The sequence below is a fragment of the Lathyrus oleraceus genome, chromosome 7 (genome assembly GCF_024323335.1).
Source record: "Lathyrus oleraceus cultivar Zhongwan6 chromosome 7, CAAS_Psat_ZW6_1.0, whole genome shotgun sequence".
Lineage (NCBI taxonomy): Eukaryota > Viridiplantae > Streptophyta > Magnoliopsida > Fabales > Fabaceae > Lathyrus > Lathyrus oleraceus.
This window is the reverse complement of record NC_066585.1, coordinates 270,355,077-270,376,348: the sequence shown is the minus strand read 5'-3', so window position 1 is coordinate 270,376,348 and position 21,272 is coordinate 270,355,077. Positions and strand designations below refer to the sequence as shown.

Here is a 21,272-nt window from a genome sequence, read left to right as displayed (position 1 = left end):
TGAGCAGAAACCCGCTCGAGTTTCTCAACTTTATCTGCGAGAGCCTTCTGACCAATGGCAAAACCTTGCATTATATTGATCAGTTCGGTCATTTTCTCCTTCAATTCCAGCATATCAGCACTGGGAAGCTCCATGAGTCTGGGAGTGTTTCTTCTTGTGTAATATCTGTGAGGGCGAGTTGAGTGCAAGGGTACTACTCTTCGAGCGCGAGCAATGGTTCCTGTTTACAAACAAGCACGTTAGTAATAGTCACCTGCAAAATAAAACACAAGTTATCATGATTATGCATGTATGCAGTGCGTATCCATATGAAGGACACTCTGTCTCTCGACCCTGGCATCATCGAGACAAATAATAATCCGGCATCAATATTCTGATTAGCAGTGTTTGATTTTGTCGTGCAGATCGGAGATATGTGATTTAGCATGATACCCCCAACCATGTGTGTGCTCGTGAGAGTGCATACAGCAAAGCAAATAAAGCTTGAAAACCAATCACTGAATGAAAAATCACCATCACATAGCAAAAGTGCACAATCAGTGCAATAGTCATACATCAACCAGATAAGGTCAGATACAATCCTCCAGAATAGGAAAGAAATACAGACAAGTGAATTCCGTCAACAAGCCTGACGGTAATCCAACACAAATGAAAGATCTAACTGGATGAGGGTCCCGCAGATGGCCCTATCTCGCCTTCCATCCTTGCGAACTCTGCGGCAAACCTGAGCTCGGTATTCTCCTGCTGTAGTCTTCCAACTTCCTTCTGATGAATCTTCATCTGCCTGAAGTAGTGGTCTCTCTCTGCCATGTAATGATCTCTCTCAGCCTTGATCTTTGCTTTCTCTGCCTCCCACTCTGCAGCGAGGACTCTGGCTCTCTCATCCCTCTGATCCCTGACTATGATCTGCCTTCTCTTCTCATCTTCGATGACTTTTGACGCTCTGAACAGCTTATCCTTAGTGATGTCGTGCTCCCGGTTGGATGATGCTAAAGCTTGGCTGATCTTCCCATAGTAGGCTGTGTCCATCTCAAAGCGCTTGGCCTCTAAGGCATGTCGCTTGTCTTGATCTTCCATCTTCACTTTGATCTCCTGGTTAGCTGCCTGAAACCGAGCAACACTTCTCTCCAACTCAGCTTTCTCTGCAAGTAACTGATCTCTGGCCCTCTTCATCTCAAGGAATTCCTCCATGCTGACGGAAGAACTTGGACCCTCGATCATAGGACACACAGAGTCACCTCCAGGGAACGGTAGAAATGTAGACTCAATCCTCTTCCGCAACCAATCCTCAAATAGTGGAAAATACCGGCAGTTGACTTTGCCATAAGGAACCTTACCCCTCCTCTGGATATCTCGCCATTCGTCCAATACCTGCCTCAACTTGGTCTGGTTACCATCAATCGGGAAATAGAAGGACTCCTGAATCTCTCGCCCGAGAGGAGGACCCTCTATAGCAAACCCCATCTGTCTCCGGAGAAGCATCGGGTTGTAATTAATGCAACCCTGAACTCCCACTAAAGGCACATTAGGTAAACTCCCGCAACTGCAGATGAAGTCCTGACCAGCTAAACCATTATGAGTCCAAGCAATGTCATCAGCCCGCAGACCCATCAATCGGAAGGACCACTTGACACTAGGGTCAATCTGAACAAAAGCACCTCGGGAAGGCAAATACCCCATGAACCATCTAAAGAGCAACTGAGAGCAGCATCTAACCAGACCACCCCGCCTCTTCTCATTCCTGTTATGCACTGAGTAGTAGACATCTCCAATCAGGGTAGGAATAGGGTTTCTCTGCATAAACAATCTGATAGCATTATGGTCCACAAAATTCTTCTGGTTAGGAAACAACACAATCCCATAAATGCTCACAGCAATCAGAGCACAGACCGTCTTCCAGTTACTCACAGCAGCATGTTCCTTGGCATTGGCCTCCAAGAAACTCAAATGAAACCCGGGTAGCTTTCCTTTTTCCTTCAAACCTTCCTTGACCATTTCCGGACTCAAATAAAGAGCACGTGAAATTCCAAGGACATCTGGCTCTGCTCTGGTGACATGAAAAGGAATCTGATCACGGATCTGAATACCCAGGATGCTGACATAATCCTCCATCAGAGGTCCCAACAGATAATCTGGAAAAACGAAACACCTCAACCCAGGGTCATAGAACTGAAGAAGAGTGTGGATGGCGCTCCTGTCGCAGTCAGTGAGTCTGAAAACCATCTTCAGAATACCGCCGTATGACTCTCTAAACATTCCCACATGGTCAGGAGTAATCAATGCTATCATATCCTTGAGCACACCAATCTCTGGATCAAAGAAACTGTAAGCAACGTTGTTCTTCAAACCGGTCCTCATATTGGAGCAGAAAATCTCTCAACCAGAATCTCGATCAAAAGTGTCCCTGCATATGGGTAAACATGGGTTAGATGCAATTAATGCAAAATGTAATGATGCTGATGAATGAATGCAATGCGTTGCCATCCTCCAAGCCATCTGATCATTTGCACTGAATCTGGGCTCTGAACTGATCATAACCATCTGAGGAATGTACAATCCCAATTCTGACCCACGGGTTCCGAAATAAACGGAAGACAGATACATCATCATCACCATCATCACCAAACCATATCCGAGTAGACACATCACCCTTATCTGAATCGGCCCGGGGAATCCGAAATAAACGGATCCCCACTGATAAGTCACGGACAACACTCCGGCGTCACGGCAATAAATGACCATAAATCCGACTTATAATTATGTCTCTCTGAATCACAGATCAAAAGTCACCATCTGAAGGCTATCTGAACAAACATCTGACAGAACAACCCTCCCCTCACAGGTAAGTTCTAATCAAGTCATCCTAAGGCGGATAATGGTCTCGACAATCGGGCGGAGATACTCAATGGGTTTGCCCTTTCGGGTGTGCCATTGTAGCTCCCTTAAAATCGTCTAAACCAAAGATCCGGGAATGATCGGTCACCAGAGTCAACAACTCAAATGGAGTGACTCAAACAAAGCGGAATATCCACAGAGATGAGCACTATCAAGTGAGCCTCGTCCGGCTTGTGGCACATCACGCCGCCAGGCACATGTTGACTTAACATGAAAGAGGCAACGTGAGACCACACTAGTCCTAGGTGTATACTCGGGCCTGGGTTTTAGCCCCACTCAGAACACCCACCCCACACAACAGAACCACCTGCAGAGGACAGCAACAACATGATAGTATGATGCATGCAAACATTTAATGCAAATATATACACACTGGTTAGAATAATAAATGCAATAAATAACACAAACAAGCAACTTAAACTAATCCTAGAACGCTAGGAAGGACTCGCTTAGGGACGATGGACCAGCATAGGTCAACATGTCTGTTATTCCCCAGTGGAGTCGCCAGCTGTCGCATCCTGCGAAAAATCAACCGGCGAGCCTAAAAATAAAAACACACAGAGCCGCCACTAAACGTTATTTATCCCAAGATAGGGAAAGGAAACGCTCAGAGAAACCTGGAAAGACATGGTCTCGCGACCAGAGAGAAAAGGTTCGGGAGTCGGTTACGCAAGGGGAAGGTATTAGCACCCCTCACGTCCTAGGTACTCCTAGGGATCCACGTCCTAGAATAAAGAAAAGGTTGCTAAACATCACACACACACACGGGGAACGCAGGTGGGGTTAAGAGGAACGGGCTCGATAAGGTATCGCACCTTATGCCTACATATCTTGTCTGAACAAGAATCAGAGCCACTGTAGTTCGGCTTACGCACGCCAAACAACACAACACATACAAACAAGCAAGGGTGGCAAACATGGAGCCCGACAACCACTGGATGGAATTATGTCGGCATCCGAACCAAAACACACTAAAAAGGGCAAACGTGGAGCCCGACAGCCAATCCTGGGCTTACGTCGGCATCCGAGCCAAAACACGCACAAAACGGCAAACGTGGAGCCCGACTGCCAATCACTGGGCTTACGTCGGCATCCGAGCCAAACACACAGTCAGATAACAAGTAAACACACGCAAAAAAGAAAAAGGTTGCCCGGAGTGGTCTCGCACGACCACCTGCCTACATACCTCGTCTGGAACGAGGATCAGGGCGATGTAGTTCCCCTGAAAGGGACTAAATTGCTAACCAGAAACCGGGGAAAGATACACAACTAGGGAGCTGAGACTCGAGCCTAATGTTGTCATGCATCGTCAACCCTAAGTTCGGTTTTCTATCCTACTTGCATAAGCAAACTAACCTAACCAGGAAAGAAGCTAGCACACAAGCATACAATCATATATCATCAAATGAGAACAGGTATCTCAAACAAGCATGTCAATCAGATATCCACATAACACGCACTATAGCCAAACAAGGGGGCTCAATCAATCAGGTTTGACTGCCTAAGCAATCGTCTGTACAGGCTGTGTTTGCTCTTAACCTTGCCATTACGAGGCTAAGGTGAAGCAGATGATAGGTGAAGTGAGGATCAGACCTCACAGCTCTTATCCCTAACCAGGGAGAGCTGACAAATGAGCATGGGTCCAGAATAGGGGAACCCTTCTATACTCGATGACTCTGACACAACAGATCTTGGGCTTTTGATCTCAATGCTACAACCATGTAATGGGAGCAAGGAGAAGACTCAACTGAATAGTGGGGGACAGGTTGCTTGTCCCTACCTTCCACCAATTGCCTTACTTGAAGGGCTTTTCCTGCTTGGGCTTAAAAATAAACATACACAAGCATTGCCTCTTAAGGAGGACTTCAGACAATTTGCCCGGCCCGGTAACAGCCGGGTCTCCAGACTACATGAAGTAAGAAGGTTATACCTCAAATGCAAGTTGCTTAAGCAAAGCAAAGCAATAGTTCACAAGGAACTGAGCAACTAAAGTACCTGGAAACAATCAAACTCAATCAGTAATCAATCAGACAAACTATACGGCAAACAATCAAACAGTTTAAACAATACAACACAAAGCAAGCTCAAGGCTTAAGCCCAAGCTCCAACACCTACAAAAAAAATGTTATGTTAGTGTACAAACATCCACAACATCAATCAAAATTGGATTTGGATCATTCTCCATGTACATTATGCTTTTGATCCTGAAAAACCAAGCAAATATTAGCAACTAGACCACTAGGCCAAGCCTAGGGTCCAAAAGCAAGAAAAAAGTTAAAACAGCAAGGTATTCATTAACCAACATCAAATTAACATCAAACACAAGCAAACATCATTGGTCTCATGTTTATATCATCCACCAAGCTCATGTTATGCACAAAACAATCCATATTGGTTCAAATGAAGCACCAAACATACAAACAGAATTATTGCATTCAAATCCATACCAAAACACATCCAAAAATTCTCAAATTAAATACACCTAAACAGGGGTCAATCAAGGTCTACCATGTCAAATTTGAGCTCAATTGGGCAAATGGAACCATGTCAATGAAAATCAACAAAAACAGACACAATTTCATGCTTCAATTCACACCATCAATGCATACATCCAATTCAAAAATTCATATCTCATTGAAAACAACAAAGAAATGGATGAGACCAAAACAGGGAGGTCACACAATGTGTCTAGTTCATGCATATCAAATTTCATGGCCATACAATACAATATGAGGATTTCCCAATCAATCTACCAACATGTATCACATGAGCTTGCAATTTCAACAACCAGAAATGAAAAATCAAGATTAAATTGAAAATACAGTGAAAAATCCTACAAAAATTCATCAAGCATCCTAACATGTCCACAAATCATCATGCAAAATTTCAGCCAATTCCAACATGCATAGGTCATCCAATTAAATTCAACAAGTTGACATCAAGAGGTGTGACACAAATTGTCACACCTAAGTTCCAGAATTTGCTGCTCTCTAACCAGGTATCAAAAATTCATGAAATTTACATGGAAATGACCATTGATGTGTCTAGAATCATCACAAAAATTTTCAAGAATTTATTTTACATTATGAGGATTTCATGATCAAAATGGTGTAAGGTATCACAAATGCACATGTGGAAGAAACCCTAGGCAAAAATGCAAAATAATCCAAGCATAACTTTGACCAATAGGTCAAAAATCATCTACATTCAACCACAAAGTCAACAAAATTATTTCCATATTTTTGTGATTTTTCTATAATTTTCTATGATTTTTCTAAGGTGTTATGATATTTATTAACATTTTTTAGATTTTTATTGAATTAATTAAATAAATAAAGGAAATGGCATTTTGGTAATTAAAGAGGCGGGGGCGGGAAACTCCCAGTTTGAATTTTTGAAACGAAATCAGGATCTACAAGCCTCTTCATCGTCACTTCCGTCCAGAAATTTGAAGAACGCCCAAGAACACGAATTCTCAAATCTTAACCAAAACTAACAAACTTATATCCGTTGGAATCGTACGAACGTGTAGTACATGAATCTCAACTCCAATTAACCTAAAACTTCCTAAATCTCAAGAATCGATGAACCTAGGGTTTTAGATCTAAACTTCGAGTCAAGATTTCTCAGCCTACGATTGATCATTTTCAATTCCGAAACCAGCACCGTAATCTACGCGACAAGACCTTTCTCACGCACACAATTATTTGGCAAAGCATGACGATCGAATTTCGATGATACCTGCTATGGCAGTGGTGGAATCGGTTGAATTCGCGCGCGATTTGGCAAAACAGCAGCAGTATTGGCTATAGGAAGAGTGGTGTGAAGCTCCGTTTTGCTCAATTTTGCTCACAGCTCTTGAATCCGCGATTCACCATGGATGGAGCTTGAAAGTGCAGCAGCTTTTGGCGCGGCTTTGGAGGTTGAAACATGAAAACAGATGGAGTAGAGGTTGAGGCAAGATCAATGCAAAAAGAAATTCGCAAATTGATCCACAATTGGTGAAGATTGATGAATTTGAAGATTTGTGTTCTTGATGGAATTTTGAGAGAATGAGAGGTTTTTAGATCTGAATTTTGTAAATGTGGAGATTCTGTTATGATTAGGAAATGATTTAGAATTTATATGGATGCTTAATCCTCCACTAATCCACTTAATTAGTTAAATGGTAATGTTAAGTGAAAGTGCAATTTCCTTCAATTTGGCCAAAATGCCCTCTCTCCAAATCAGTTCATGTAGCAGCTCAATTTTGGTTCCAACAAGTCCAAAATGTCATATGCAATGTGTAGAAACAAGTTTCATTTCAATTGGATGCCTATTCTTGAATTTCACTATGTGGTAGAAAAAAGTCCAATTTTGCATTTCCATTCTTCGAGCCAAAACTCAAATTATGAGGCCTAGCCATGAAATGAATATTCAAACATACTTAAAATGCCATTCCTGAGGTGTTGGAAAAAGTCCCATTCAAAAATTCTAATTATTTTGACATTTGGACGATTTTGCCCCTGGTCCAATTCAGCTGTCCAGTTGAAAAGTGACTTTTTGCCTTGGCCATTTTTGAACAAATCCAATGATGCACCCTCAAAGTACATGTCAAATGGAGTTTGTGCATATAAAGAACTTGCAATTTGGACAAACCATGTGGAAGTTATGGCCTCCTGATTACGGTCTTTTCTGAAATTCAATGAGCCATATCTTGCAAACCACACATTGGATTTTCAAGTTCTTGGACTTTTTGGAAAGGTGAGAACAAGATCTACATCTGTCATGTTGAACAATTTTTCATTTGAAGCTTCCTTGGACTTCTGTTTTTGAGGTCAAAAACTTTCCATTTTTGGAAACTTCAGCTACAAGTCACTTTCCATTTTTGGCAGTTTTTGTCCTGACTTGATTTTCTTCATTTTTAAGCTTTGCAATGTCATTCAACACTTGTTCCAACATGAATGAAGTGTGTCTAACTTGTTTCCACCTCCAAATCCACCAGATCATGTACAGTTGACCACAATTGACTTTTCATCTGATAGATGAATCTGGCAATGCATAGATCAATTTGAACCCCAATCTCCAACTGAAATGGCTTAAGGGTGAAACCCTAGCCTCAATAATCACCATATAATCACAAAATGAACCTCATAATCATCACAGACCTCATCTCCTGATTAAACCCTGACTGGCCCAATACAACTGATTAGGGTTGACCAGTGGTCAAAACCCTAATCTCAAGGAATCTTCTTCCATCTCCTGATGACATCCAAACATGATGATGATGAGGTATCATTGCAAACAAGATGAAGACCAATACCCTTGAGAATCATGAAACCCTAATTCACAGCCCAATCCTCAGATGGCCATGATCAGTTAATAAACCCTGGCTTGCACTTGACTTCCTCATCTTCTGATCAAGACTTGGGAGGATAGCTTGCATAATGTAACCACATGATATGCAACATGAAATGCCTAATGCCCTAAAAATGATATGCAAATATGTTAATGCTAGTCCCAAGAGAGGAGGGCAAATTTTGAGGTGTTACAGGCTGCAAGCTAAAAATCCCACTAAAGTGTATGTGGCCCATATCTTATAATATGCCAAAATCACTTAAGCGTGTGGTACCTTACCATATTTCGTATTCTACTTAAGTACACCGTACTTTACGATGTTCTACAATTCACTTGAGTGCATTGTATCTTACGGTGTTCCTTAGTTACTATATCTCTCATCAATCCGCCCTTTTGTGTGTGACCCTATAGGTTTTCACGGCATTGACAATTATATTAAATCACGTATTTAACATAATAAACAGTGAGCGGTATCTAGCAACACATCACTGCTACCCAAGACACGAAAATGTCATGTGATCTGACAAATCCTTTTGTGATAATTGTAACACCCCAATAAAAAAATAAGATAATTATTTGATTTAAATTAATATTATATTTATTAATTTAGTTAAATAATTGGAATTATTGGATTATTATTATTATTATTTTGGAATAATAGTTATTGGAAAATATATAAGTGTGAAGTAAGGAAAAAGAATCCCATTTGGTAAAAAGAGTTTTACGTGAAACAGAGAAGCGGCTGAAAAGTGGAAAGTGGAGAAAGGGCAAAGAGGAAGAGCAAGGGCAAAAGGTTGGAGAAGAGAAAAGCTTGGAGCTTAGAGATTGCCGGATTAACTCAGGTAAGGGGGGTTTATCGTCGTTTAATGGGTATTATGGATTAGCATGTAATGGGTAGTGATAAGCCGTTGAATTGACCCTAATTGGGATTATGAATGCTGGAAAATTATGTTGGATAAAACTGTGTTTAGGCTGTAATTGAATCCGTGTTTGGGTTAGTTGTGAATTTCCGAACGTATAGCTTTTTACGGAATTGGAATCGGAGGTCCGGAAGTCCTCCAACGGCGGAAAATGCGGAGAATTCTGCATTCTGCCTTGTGTTAGCGCAGGAACAGCTTCTGTCTTGCGTTAACCGGTTAACCCAGGGTGTTAACCGGTTAACACTGTTATGTATTCTGAATAATTGCTGTTTTGTCTGCGTTAACCGGTTAACCCAGGGCGTTAACCGGTTAACACTGTTGTGATTGCTGAGATATTGCTGTTTGTGCTGCGTTAACCGGTTAACCCAGGGCGTTAACCGGTTAACACTGTTAAGTTTTGGGCAGGAAGCGTGTTTGTGCTGCGTTAACCGGTTAACCCAGAGCGTTAACCGGTTAACACTGTTGCAGAGTGGAAAAATTGTTAATTAAAATGTTGTGTGCCTAATTGATGGTTGCCTATATCGGTGTGTGATATAGTAGGGATTATTTCCCGCTGTTTTGAGCAGTATAGGTATTAGTAGAGTGTGCTAATACTGTGTTTAATTATTTGACATGATATGATGTGTTGATACATGTGTTGATAATGTATGATGGTATGCATAATGTTGTGAATGTGTATGTTATGCATGTGTTGTGAATGGACTGTTTTATGGCTTAGAGAGTGAGCATCGGTCCATTTCGGATTATTGTTGTGATGTTGCATTGCTAGGTGATTAGCGTGCATAATGTGGCCTTTATGGTGGTAGCTAATCCTCATGGTGAGGAATTAGTGATGTTAGTCATTTGGACTGTTTTTGATGTTTGCATGCTAGGTGAATTAGCGTGCATAGCATGGCCCTTGGGGTGGTAGCTAATTCCCATGGTGAGGAATTAGTGATGTGAGTCACTAGGTCTCAAATGAGTGGGACTGGTGAGCTTGGTAGCCGTACCTGGATTTGGTCGGTGAAGTTGAACTATATGTTCACGAATAGTCGGTACCGCATGCATGGAGTCTCATTGCATAATATATGTGTAGTGTATAATATGAATGGATGTATTCCAATGTTATACGTGTGTTGTGTTGGCATTGAGCATGAGTATGAATTGTGTTGATCTTGAGTATGATGTTTGAGTTGATGTGCCGTTACTGAATGTGTGATACGATTAGGGTGATTAATGTGTTAAATTACTTAACATGACATTATATTCTATAATGCTTATTATATCGATTGAGGAACTCACCCTTACAACTATTTTTCAGGTAACGAGCAGTGATTGAGTATAAGCTAATGCTTGGAGTCTAGTGTAGTCTCCTTAGTGGGTCATGCTCTGATAGATGTAACATCGGGAGGGAACATTTTTATTGTGTTGTTGATGTTTGCTGAACCAGTTTACATGTAGTATGTTACATGTTTTGAATGATCGATTTGATCTCTATCCGCTGCGTATTGTGCAATACTTTATGTTTTGAGTTAAATAATGAGCATGACTAAATAGTATGACGAATGGTGCGAAATAATTGTGTGACACCCTTAATTGCATGATTACTCTGATTTATATGTTGTTATTTTAATTAAATATTTGGGGTATTTTAGAAGGGTGTTACATTAGTGGTATCAGAGCATAGTCGGTCGAGTCGAGTCGTAATTATTTTGTTCCCCTGTACGGGATAGGTGTTGTGTAACCCTATCAGTACTTATTGTTTTAGCTTGTTGGGTTTTCAGAATAGAGATGGCTGGAAGAGGTAGAGATGATGCTGCGATTGCTGAGGCTCTGGGTATGCTAGCTGGAGTACTTGGAGGGAATCCGAATGTTGTGGGAATGGGAGTTGCTCGTCAGCTGAGTGAGTTCCAGAAGAACAATCCTCCAATGTTCAAGGGAGCATACGATCCAGATGGTGCTCAGAAGTGGTTGAAGGAGATCGAGAGGATCTTCCGAGTGACTGAGTGTGCCGATAACCAGAAGGTCAGGTTCGGTACGCATATGCTGTCAGAGGAAGCAGATGATTGGTGGGTTGCTACCCGCACTGAGTTGGAATCTGCTGGGAATGCTGAGATCACTTGGGCGGTGTTCAGAGAGAGATTTCTGAGGAAGTACTTTCCAGAGGATGTCAGAGGAAAGAAAGAGATAGAGTTCTTGGAATTGAAGCAGGGCAATCGGTCTGTTACTGAGTATGCTGCTAAGTTCACAGAGCTGTCGAAGTATTACACTCCCTATGATGAGGCCACTGGGGAATTTTCGAAATGTGTGAAGTTTGAGAACGGGTTACGTCCCGAGATCAAGCAGGCTATTGGATATCAGCGGATTAGAGTGTTTTCTGATTTGGTTGACTGTTGCAGGATTTTTGAACAGGATACCAAGGCCAGAGCGGAAAGCTATCAGCAGAGGGTTGATAGGAAAGGCAAGAATCAGAATGATCGTGGGAAACCGTATGCAGCTGGCAAAGGTTTCCAGAGACAGAGTGGGATGAAGAGGCCTAGTGGGGGAGACTCTAGTGCTCCTGCTAAGTGTTACAGATGTGGTCAGGCGGGACATCGTTTCCACGAGTGTACCAGTGCCGAGAAGAAGTGTTTCAAGTGTGGTAAAGGTGGTCATTTGGCTGCAGAGTGCCGGTTGAAGACTCTGACTTGCTTCAACTGTGGAGAGGTGGGTCATATCAGTCCACAGTGTCCTAAGCCAAAGAAGGAGAACCAGTCGGGAGGCAAGGTCTTTGCTTTATCGGGTTCTGAGACTTTTGCAGACGATCGTTTGATCCGAGGTACGTGTTATATTAGTGGCTTCCCTCTTGTAGCTATTATTGACACTGGTGCTACTCATTCCTTTATATCTTTGGACTGTGCTGTGAAACTTAAGTTAGAGATATCTGAGATGCATGGAAGTATGGTGATTGATACTCCTGCGAAGGGTTCAGTGACTACTACTTCAGTTTGTTTGAATTGTCCTTTGAGTATTTTTGGTAGAGACTTTGGGATAGACCTTGTGTGTCTTCCATTAGTGCAGATTGATGTTATCTTGGGTATGAACTGGTTGGTGTTTAACCGAGTTTATATCAATTGCTTTGATAAGACTGTGATCTTTCCTGAGATTGAGGAAGGAAAGAGTTTGTTTCTATCAGCAAGGCAGGTGAATGAGGAAGTAGCAGGTGGGGCAGAGTTGTTTATGATGTTAGCGACTTTGGAGGCTAAAGATAAACTGGTGATTGGCGATCTAGCCGTGGTGTGTGATTTTCCTGATGTGTTTCCTGAAGAAGTGAATGAATTGCCGCCAGAGCGTGAAGTTGAATTCTCGATTGATTTGGTACCTGGTACTAGACCGATATCGATGGCTCCGTACCGTATGTCTGCTGTTGAGTTAACTGAATTGAAGAGTCAGTTGGAAAATCTGTTGGATAAGAAATTTATTCGTCCGAGTGTGTCACCGTGGGGTGCACCAGTGTTATTGGTTAAGAAGAAAGAAGGTACCATGAGGTTGTGTGTGGACTACAGGCAACTGAATAAAGGGACGATCAAGAATCGGTATCCTTTGCCGAGGATTGATGATCTGATGGATCAGTTGGTTGGTGCGAGTGTGTTCAGCAAGATAGATTTGAGATCTGGGTATCATCAGATACGTGTGAAAACTGAGGATATTCAGAAGACTGCTTTCAGAACAAGGTATGGACATTATGAGTATTCTGTAATGCCTTTTGGTGTGACTAATGCGCTTGGAGTGTTTATGGAGTATATGAATAGGATTTTCCATCCGTACCTAGATCAGTTTGTTGTGGTGTTTATTGACGATATTTTGGTGTATTCGAAATCTGAAGAAGAGCATGCTGAGCATTTGAAAGTGGTTTTTAGAAGTTCTCCGAGAAAAGAAGTTATTTGCTAAACTGGCTAAGTGTGAATTTTGGTTAGAAGAGGTTAGTTTTCTTGGTCATGTAATTTCAAGAGGTGGTGTTGCTGTTGATCCTTCTAAGATAGAAGCGGTGTCTAAGTGGGAAGCTCCGAAGTCTGTTGCTGAGATTCGAAGTTTCCTTGGATTGACTGGTTATTATAGGAAGTTCATTGAGGGATTTTCTAAGTTGGCGTTACCGTTGACGATGTTGACTAGAAAGGGGCAATCGTTTGTTTGGGACTCAAAATGTGAAGAAGGTTTCCAAGAGTTAAAGAGAAGGTTAACTACTGCTCCTATTCTGATATTACCGAGTTCGTCGGAATCATTTGAGGTTTACTGTGATGCTTCATTGTTGGGTTTGGGTGGTGTGTTGATGCAGAATAAGCGGGTTATAGCTTATGCTTCGAGACAACTGAGGGTTCATGAGAGGAACTATCCGACGCACGATTTAGAGTTGGCAGCTGTGGTATTTATTCTGAAGTTATGGAGGCATTACTTGTACGGGTCAAGATTTGAAGTTTTCAGTGACCATAAGAGTTTAAAGTATTTGTTTGATCAGAAAGAGCTGAATATGAGACAGAGGAGATGGTTAGAGTTTCTGAAGGATTATGACTTTGGTTTGAATTGCCATCCGGGTAAGGCAAACGTAGTGGCTGATGCATTGAGTCGGAAATCATTGCATATGTCTATGTTAATGGTTAAAGAATTGGATTTAATTGAGCAGTTTAGAGACTTGAGTTTGGTGTGTGAGAGTACTCACAATAGTGTTAAATTGGGAATGTTGAAGTTAACGAGCAGTATTCTGGATGAGATTAGAGAGGGTCAGAAATCCGATGTGCTTTTGGTTGATAAGTTGACTTTAGTGAATCAAGGTCAAGGTGGTGAATTCAGAGTTGATGAGAATGGTATTTTGAAATTTGGGAATCGGGTGTGTATTCCGGATGTTACCGAACTTAAGAAGAGTATTCTTGAGGAAGGACATCGTAGTGGCCTGAGTATTCATCCTGGAGCTACGAAGATGTATCATGATTTGAAAAAGTTATTTTGGTGGCCGGGAATGAAAACAGAAATTGCGAGTTTTGTTTATTCTTGTTTGACTTGTCAGAAGTCAAAGATTGAGCATCAGAAGCCGTCTGGGCTAATGCAACCGTTGGCTATTCCAGAGTGGAAGTGGGATAGTATCAGTATGGATTTTGTTTCTGGTTTACCGAGAACAATCAAGAATTGTGAAGCTATTTGGGTGATTGTTGACAGATTGACAAAATCGGCTCATTTCATTCCGATCAGAATGGATTATCCGTTAGAGAGATTAGCTGAGTTGTATATTGAGAAAATTGTAAGTTTGCATGGTATTCCGTCGAGTATTGTTTCGGACAGAGATCCTAGATTTACATCGAAGTTCTGGGAAGGTTTGCAGAGGGCTTTGGGAACTAAGCTGAGATTGAGTTCTGCATATCATCCGCAGACTGATGGTCAGACCGAGAGGACGATTCAGTCACTAGAGGATCTTTTGAGGGCTTGTGTTTTGGAAAAGGGAGGTGCTTGGGATTGTTATTTGCCTTTGATTGAGTTTACCTACAACAATAGTTTTCATTCGAGCATTGGTATGGCACCGTTTGAAGCTTTGTGTGGTAGGAGATGTCGGACACCTTTATGTTGGTATGAGTCCGGTGAGAGTGCTGTGGTTGGACCGGAGATTGTTCAACAGACTACGGAAAAGATTAAGATGATTCAGGAGAAGATGAGAATTGCTCAGAGTCGTCAGAAGAGTTATCACGACAAGAGGAGGAAGTCACTTGAGTTTCAAGAGGGAGATCATGTGTTTCTTCGTGTCACTCCGATAACTGGTGTTGGTCGAGCTTTGAAGTCGAAGAAGTTGACACCTCGATTTATTGGTCCTTATCAGATTTTGGAGAGGATAGGGGAGGTAGCCTATCGTATCGCTTTACCGCCATCGCTTGCGAATTTGCATGAGGTTTTTCATGTGTCTCAGCTGAGGAGGTACATTCATGATCCGTCGCATGTAGTCCAAATAGATGATGTACAGGTGAGAGATAACCTGACTGTTGAAACATCACCTATGAGGATTGAGGATCGAGAGTTGAAGCAGTTGCGGGGTAAAGAGATTGCCTTGGTGAAGGTAGCTTGGGGAGGACCAGCAGGTGGCAATGTGACTTGGGAACTGGAGAGTCAGATGAAGGAGTCTTATCCGGAGTTATTTGCTTGAGGTATGTTTTCGAGGACGAAAACTCTTTTAGAGGGGGAGAGTTGTAACACCCCAATAAAAAAAATAAGATAATTATTTGATTTAAATTAATATTATATTTATTAATTTAGTTAAATAATTGGAATTATTGGATTATTATTATTATTATTATTATTTTGGAATAATAGTTATTGGAAAATATATAAGTGTGAAGTAAGGAAAAAGAATCCCATTTGGTAAAAAGAGTTTTACGTGAAACAGAGAAGCGGCTGAAAAGTGGAAAGTGGAGAAAGGGCAAAGAGGAAGAGCAAGGGCAAAAGGTTGGAGAAGAGAAAAGCTTGGAGCTTAGAGATTACCGGATTAACTCAGGTAAGGGGGATTTATCGTCGTTTAATGGGTATTATGGATTAGCATGTAATGGGTAGTGATAAGCCGTTGAATTGACCCTAATTGGGATTATGAATGCTGGAAAATTATGTTGGATAAAACTGTGTTTAGGCTGTAATTGAATCCGTGTTTGGGTTAGTTGTGAATTTCCGAACGTATAGCTTTTTACGGAATTGGAATCGGAGGTCCGGAAGTCCTCCAACGGCGGGAAATGCGGAGAATTCTGCATTCTGCCTTGTGTTAGCGCAGGAACAGCTTCTGTCTTGCGTTAACCGGTTAACCCAGGGTGTTAACCGGTTAACACTGTTATGTATTCTGAATAATTGCTGTTTTGTCTGCGTTAACCGGTTAACCCAGGGCGTTAACCGGTTAACACTGTTGTGATTGCTGAGATATTGTTGTTTGTGCTGCGTTAACCGGTTAACCCAGGGCGTTAACCGGTTAACACTGTTAAGTTTTGGGCAGGAAGCGTGTTTGTGCTGCGTTAACCGGTTAACCCAGAGCGTTAACCGGTTAACACTGTTGCAGAGTGGAAAAAATTGTTAATTAAAATGTTGTGTGCCTAATTGATGGTTGCCTATATCGGTGTGTGATATAGTAGGGATTATTTCCCGCTGTTTTGAGCAGTATAGGTATTAGTAGAGTGTGCTAATACTGTGTTTAATTATTTGACATGATATGATGTGTTGATACATGTGTTGATAATGTATGATGGTATGCATAATGTTGTGAATGTGTATGTTATGCATGTGTTGTGAATGGACTGTTTTATGGCTTAGAGAGTGAGCATCGGTCCATTTCGGATTATTGTTGTGATGTTGCATTGCTAGGTGATTAGCGTGCATAATGTGGCCTTTATGGTGGTAGCTAATCCCCATGGTGAGGAATTAGTGATGTTAGTCATTTGGACTGTTTTTGATGTTTGCATGCTAGGTGAATTAGCGTGCATAGCATGGCCCTTGGGGTGGTAGCTAATTCCCATGGTGAGGAATTAGTGATGTGAGTCACTAGGTCTCAAATGAGTGGGACTGGTGAGCTTGGTAGCCGTACCTGGATTTGGTCGGTGAAGTTGAACTATATGTTCACGAATAGTCGGTACCGCATGCATGGAGTCTCATTGCATAATATATGTGTAGTGTATAATATGAATGGATGTATTCCAATGTTATACGTGTGTTGTGTTGGCATTGAGCATGAGTATGAATTGTGTTGATCTTGAGTATGATGTTTGAGTTGATGTGCCGTTACTGAATGTGTGATACGATTAGGGTGATTAATGTGTTAAATTACTTAACATGACATTATATTCTATAATGCTTATTATATCGATTGAGGAACTCACCCTTACAACTATTTTTCAGGTAACGAGCAGTGATTGAGTAGAAGCTAATGCTTGGAGTCTAGTGTAGTCTCCTTAGTGGGTCATGCTCTGATAGATGTAACATCGGGAGGGAACATTTTTATTGTGTTGTTGATGTTTGCTGAACCAGTTTACATGTAGTATGTTACATGTTTTGAATGATCGATTTGATCTCTATCCGCTGCGTATTGTGCAATACTTTATGTTTTGAGTTAAATAATGAGCATGACTAAATAGTATGACGAATGGTGCGAAATAATTGTGTGACACCCTTAATTGCATGATTACTCTGATTTATATGTTGTTATTTTAATTAAATATTTGGGGTATTTTAGAAGGGTGTTACAATAATCCTTATGTGTACAATTACCCTTTTGCCCTTATGTCTATATTGAACACAAGGCATATACCGTGTCATCCTTGTCCAGTTCAATATCGGGCCCATAGACATTTATCCTGTTACGCAGGATGGGCAAATTCCATCTAGGTCACTCATGTCCCTTAGCATGCTTCGTGGAGTACCCATCAACTGTCTTTATGGTCATCCAGTTACGGACAATGTTTGATCAACAATAAGGCACTCGACTCTACATATAGGGTTCATATAATATTCATATAGTACACAATTATCACCATGAGAATAACTTATGACACTTTGCATAACATTCTATATAGTATTCTCATAGTGGGTCAATCCAGTATAAATATTACTCTTAATATTCATACATATGTTTAAGACTTGATAACTCCTTATCCATGACCCATGAGATGTGATCATCAGTCTATATACATAATAGTCTTAATGCTTTAATATTATCCCACTTCACAATAAAGCTCGACTACGGATACTTTAAGAATAATGTCCTTATGTTTAATGTGATCTCACGATTAAATCACACTTTATACATTAAACGGACTAGCTATTCTAGGGACTTTATTAAACAAACATAATAAAGAAAAAGCCTTTTATTATTAATAAATAATTAGATACAAGTACCAAAAGTATTGGCCTCTAGGGCTTACACCAACACCATTTTCTCTAAGCGCACAAGCCCTTCCTTCAACGTGAAGTTACATATCCAGGAAGTCATCTCTCACACGTGCTCGCTTAGGGTGCCCATGAACATGTCCTAGCGAGCATTTCTTGTAGAAAGTTAGTCTTTATAAGGTCTTTGTGTGTTGCTCGGTGGTTTCTTAATCCTTTTTACATGCTTTTAATAAATATACAAATAGAAAGTCTAAACATGTTTTTAACATTTTTCATAGATAAATTACTTTTTTTTTGTATTAATTACTTATAAAATAAGTCAATAAGTTTCTACTTATTTTACGTAATTTTGACACTTAACAGGAGGAGTTGTGAGAACCAGTATTAGAAGATCCAGAATAGGTCATACAGTTGAGTATGACACCCAATTTCTAGTAACTGGTGTAGAAATCTCATGCTCTAACCTATGAATCGCCATCAACAAATATGGTGAATCGGGGTTGCCAAAAACATAATCGAAAGAAATTTCTAACTTTATGTAAAGAGATTGTGAAAGTAAAAAGGTAGTTACAACCTCTAGTATCTAACAAATACGAGGACCCCCTAAACCATGAATAAGAACAACCATCTCCAAAGACTTCATCCCCATTGCATTCGTGGCTACAATTGAAGAATCCACAATCTAACCAACTTGAAAATGTGAAAAAAAAAATCCTGAATGAAGAATTGGAAATTTTTGATTTTTGAACCAAAGAGGTGGATATAGGAATATTCTCATCTTTTGGAGGAGTGCAAGAATGAAGTATTTTCAAAATCTAATTTTAAATCTAAGGCACATCCCATATTTAACTCTAAACTAGTGAGCGCACCTCCCTCCACATGCTAATGATGCAACCTGTAGTGATGTGGCTCAGAGGCCCACAAATGACCCACGAATCCACTAGCTTATTTGTCATATTTTTAACAGGTAATGATCTGAGATGCTTTTTCACATAGTGTGAACCCTACTATTTAATGTTTCCCAAGATAATATGAGAAAGACCTAAGACACGTTCTGACGACGTAAACAAGATTATCACACAATTGAGCTTAGTCAACACTCTGTTAACCTTGCTACCACCTTCTGTACCAACATCATTAGAGAATGAGAAATGGATTAAAACCTATTTACTGTTGACTCTAAGCACCCCCCCCCCCCCCAAAAAAAAAACAAGTGTCTACCTCTTACTTACCTTGTTCACAAAAGAGGGGCCAGATATTGGTGAATGGGAAAATGTCACGTCGCACATTGTCAAAGTTAACTGTTATTTAACCTTCTCAACTCTATGACCAGTTAAACCATTATTTACACCTTCATCATTTTTCGGAAAAACCTAATGTCCTTCATCCCTCATTCCCCTCTAACCAAACTCCAACCATTAAATCACTTTTATAGGTAACAAGAGCCAAAAACAAACCACCAATATTCACTTTCACCCCCTTATTAATAATAACATCAACAAGATTATAGAAGTGAATGGCCAAAACAAAGACAAAGATATAACTAGGGATGTTCAAAACCAAATCAGTCTAATAAAAAATTACAAATTGAACCAAACCAAATAAAAAATGGCAAAAAACCGCATTTGATTCAGATGTGTTTGAACCATTTTTTAATAAAACCGCACGATTTCGTTTGGTTTGCAATTTGTATTTTGCAAACTGAATCAAACTACATTATGTTAAAACTCAAACTTCATTAAACCCATATCCAACACATACTCAAACTTATTATGCATTAGTCATTCGATTACAAACAATTTCCTTTTCCTTATATTTAAAGTTTCAGTTTCAAACTTCTCAAATCTCTAATAGCAATATCATGTCTTTTTCGCTAGGTACATCTTGTCGCCTCTTCTCTAATCTCTACTCCATTATATTCTTTCTTTTTCATCTTCTCATTTTTATGTTATTGTTCTCTCTTCCAATTTCATTTTTATCGCACATCTTATTCTCTAATCTCTCCTCTCCCATGGTCTTTCTTTTTCATCTTCACTAATCTCTCATCTCCTCTATTTTTTTGTTTTATTATAATATTTTTGATATGGTTTTATGCTATTGTTTTATGTTTATTATTCCATTTTTGTCTAATATGATTTTTATATATTAAATGAGAAATTGTTATCTAAATATGATGAGTTTTATTGTTATTTAGTAATGCACGATTGACTAAATACAAAGTTATATTGTTCTTTATATATGTATGATTCAATATTTTTTTTTGTAAAAAATCAAATCAACCGAACTGAATCAAACCGCGGTGGTTTAATTTGGTTTGGTTTGATTTTGATTTTATTTCTAAAAGGCAACCGAACCAAACCAAACTACATATTTGTTCTTTCGAGATTCAGATGATTTTTAGCTTCAAAATCGTTCACACTACACCGGGAACACCTCTAAATATAACTAAGATTGAGGTAAAATCTAGAAAAACACGTTCTTGATCATATGCCAATAATGAGACTTATGTATATGATTGCATATAGATCGAGGAGGACCTTCTTAATGAATGTTTATGAATCTGAGAGGTCGATCAAAATACACTTCTTCAATTCTTCTTAAATGAAAATGTTCATAACATGTTTTATATCCATTTTAAACAGATACTTAATGTGTTCTATATATCTCAATTGAAATTGTGTGAATCCTCAATCTACTATAATTCATCCACTCTCTTGATGCATCCACAAACTCATCATTCATCAATGAACCAAACCTCACTCTAGAAAGGAAAATGGCCAAGACAAGACACACATTCACCAAAAATGTTATTGCAGGGAAAGGGAGAATCTCTTTTCAAATTAATTTTCACACTTGAGGACGAGTGTGCGGTTAAAGAAGGGGTATTGTCGTAGAGTTTATTGACCACCAGTTCACTTAATAGTACCCATTTAGCATATAATGGGGTTACTTTCCAAGTATCACTTTAGCATTTCCTTACTTTCCATGTATCACTTTAGCATATAATTTCATCCCGTAGTTGAATTTTCAGTTAGGGGTGGAGAGTAATGATCAGCACCATAATGCATTCTGGGATTATTCAATGCCATCCTATGCATGACCATGACATCAAAATATGTAGAGGGTGGTCGCGGCTCCTAATTTTCTTTTTAAAAGTATAAATCAAATATCCATGGCACACAACTCCAAACTAATCCCTCGAACTGTATATGACCACAACTCGTCTCAAGAGATTTAACATTGTTGTGCGCACCCAAGTCTCCA

At 40.0% G+C, this 21,272-nt stretch overlaps 1 protein-coding gene across 1 annotated transcript; it reads right to left on the bottom strand.

Annotated features, from left to right (window-relative positions):
- Window positions 1-515: 515 nt before the first annotated feature.
- On the bottom strand, window positions 516-5,557 carry LOC127100648 (uncharacterized). Its single transcript, XM_051037893.1, has 2 exons — window positions 4,826-5,557; window positions 516-2,404 (listed from the first exon to the last, which is right to left on the bottom strand). The coding sequence occupies exon 2, from the start codon at window positions 2,356-2,358 to the stop codon at window positions 658-660; it is 1,701 nt and encodes a 566-aa protein (XP_050893850.1). The 5' UTR covers window positions 2,359-2,404; window positions 4,826-5,557; the 3' UTR covers window positions 516-657.
- Window positions 5,558-21,272: the final 15,715 nt, after the last annotated feature.

Bases quoted from the DNA above. Each gene is read 5' to 3' on its own strand.
- LOC127100648 (XM_051037893.1), bottom strand. From the start codon at position 2,358: ATGAGGACCGGTTTGAAGAACAACGTTGCTTACAGTTTCTTTGATCCA.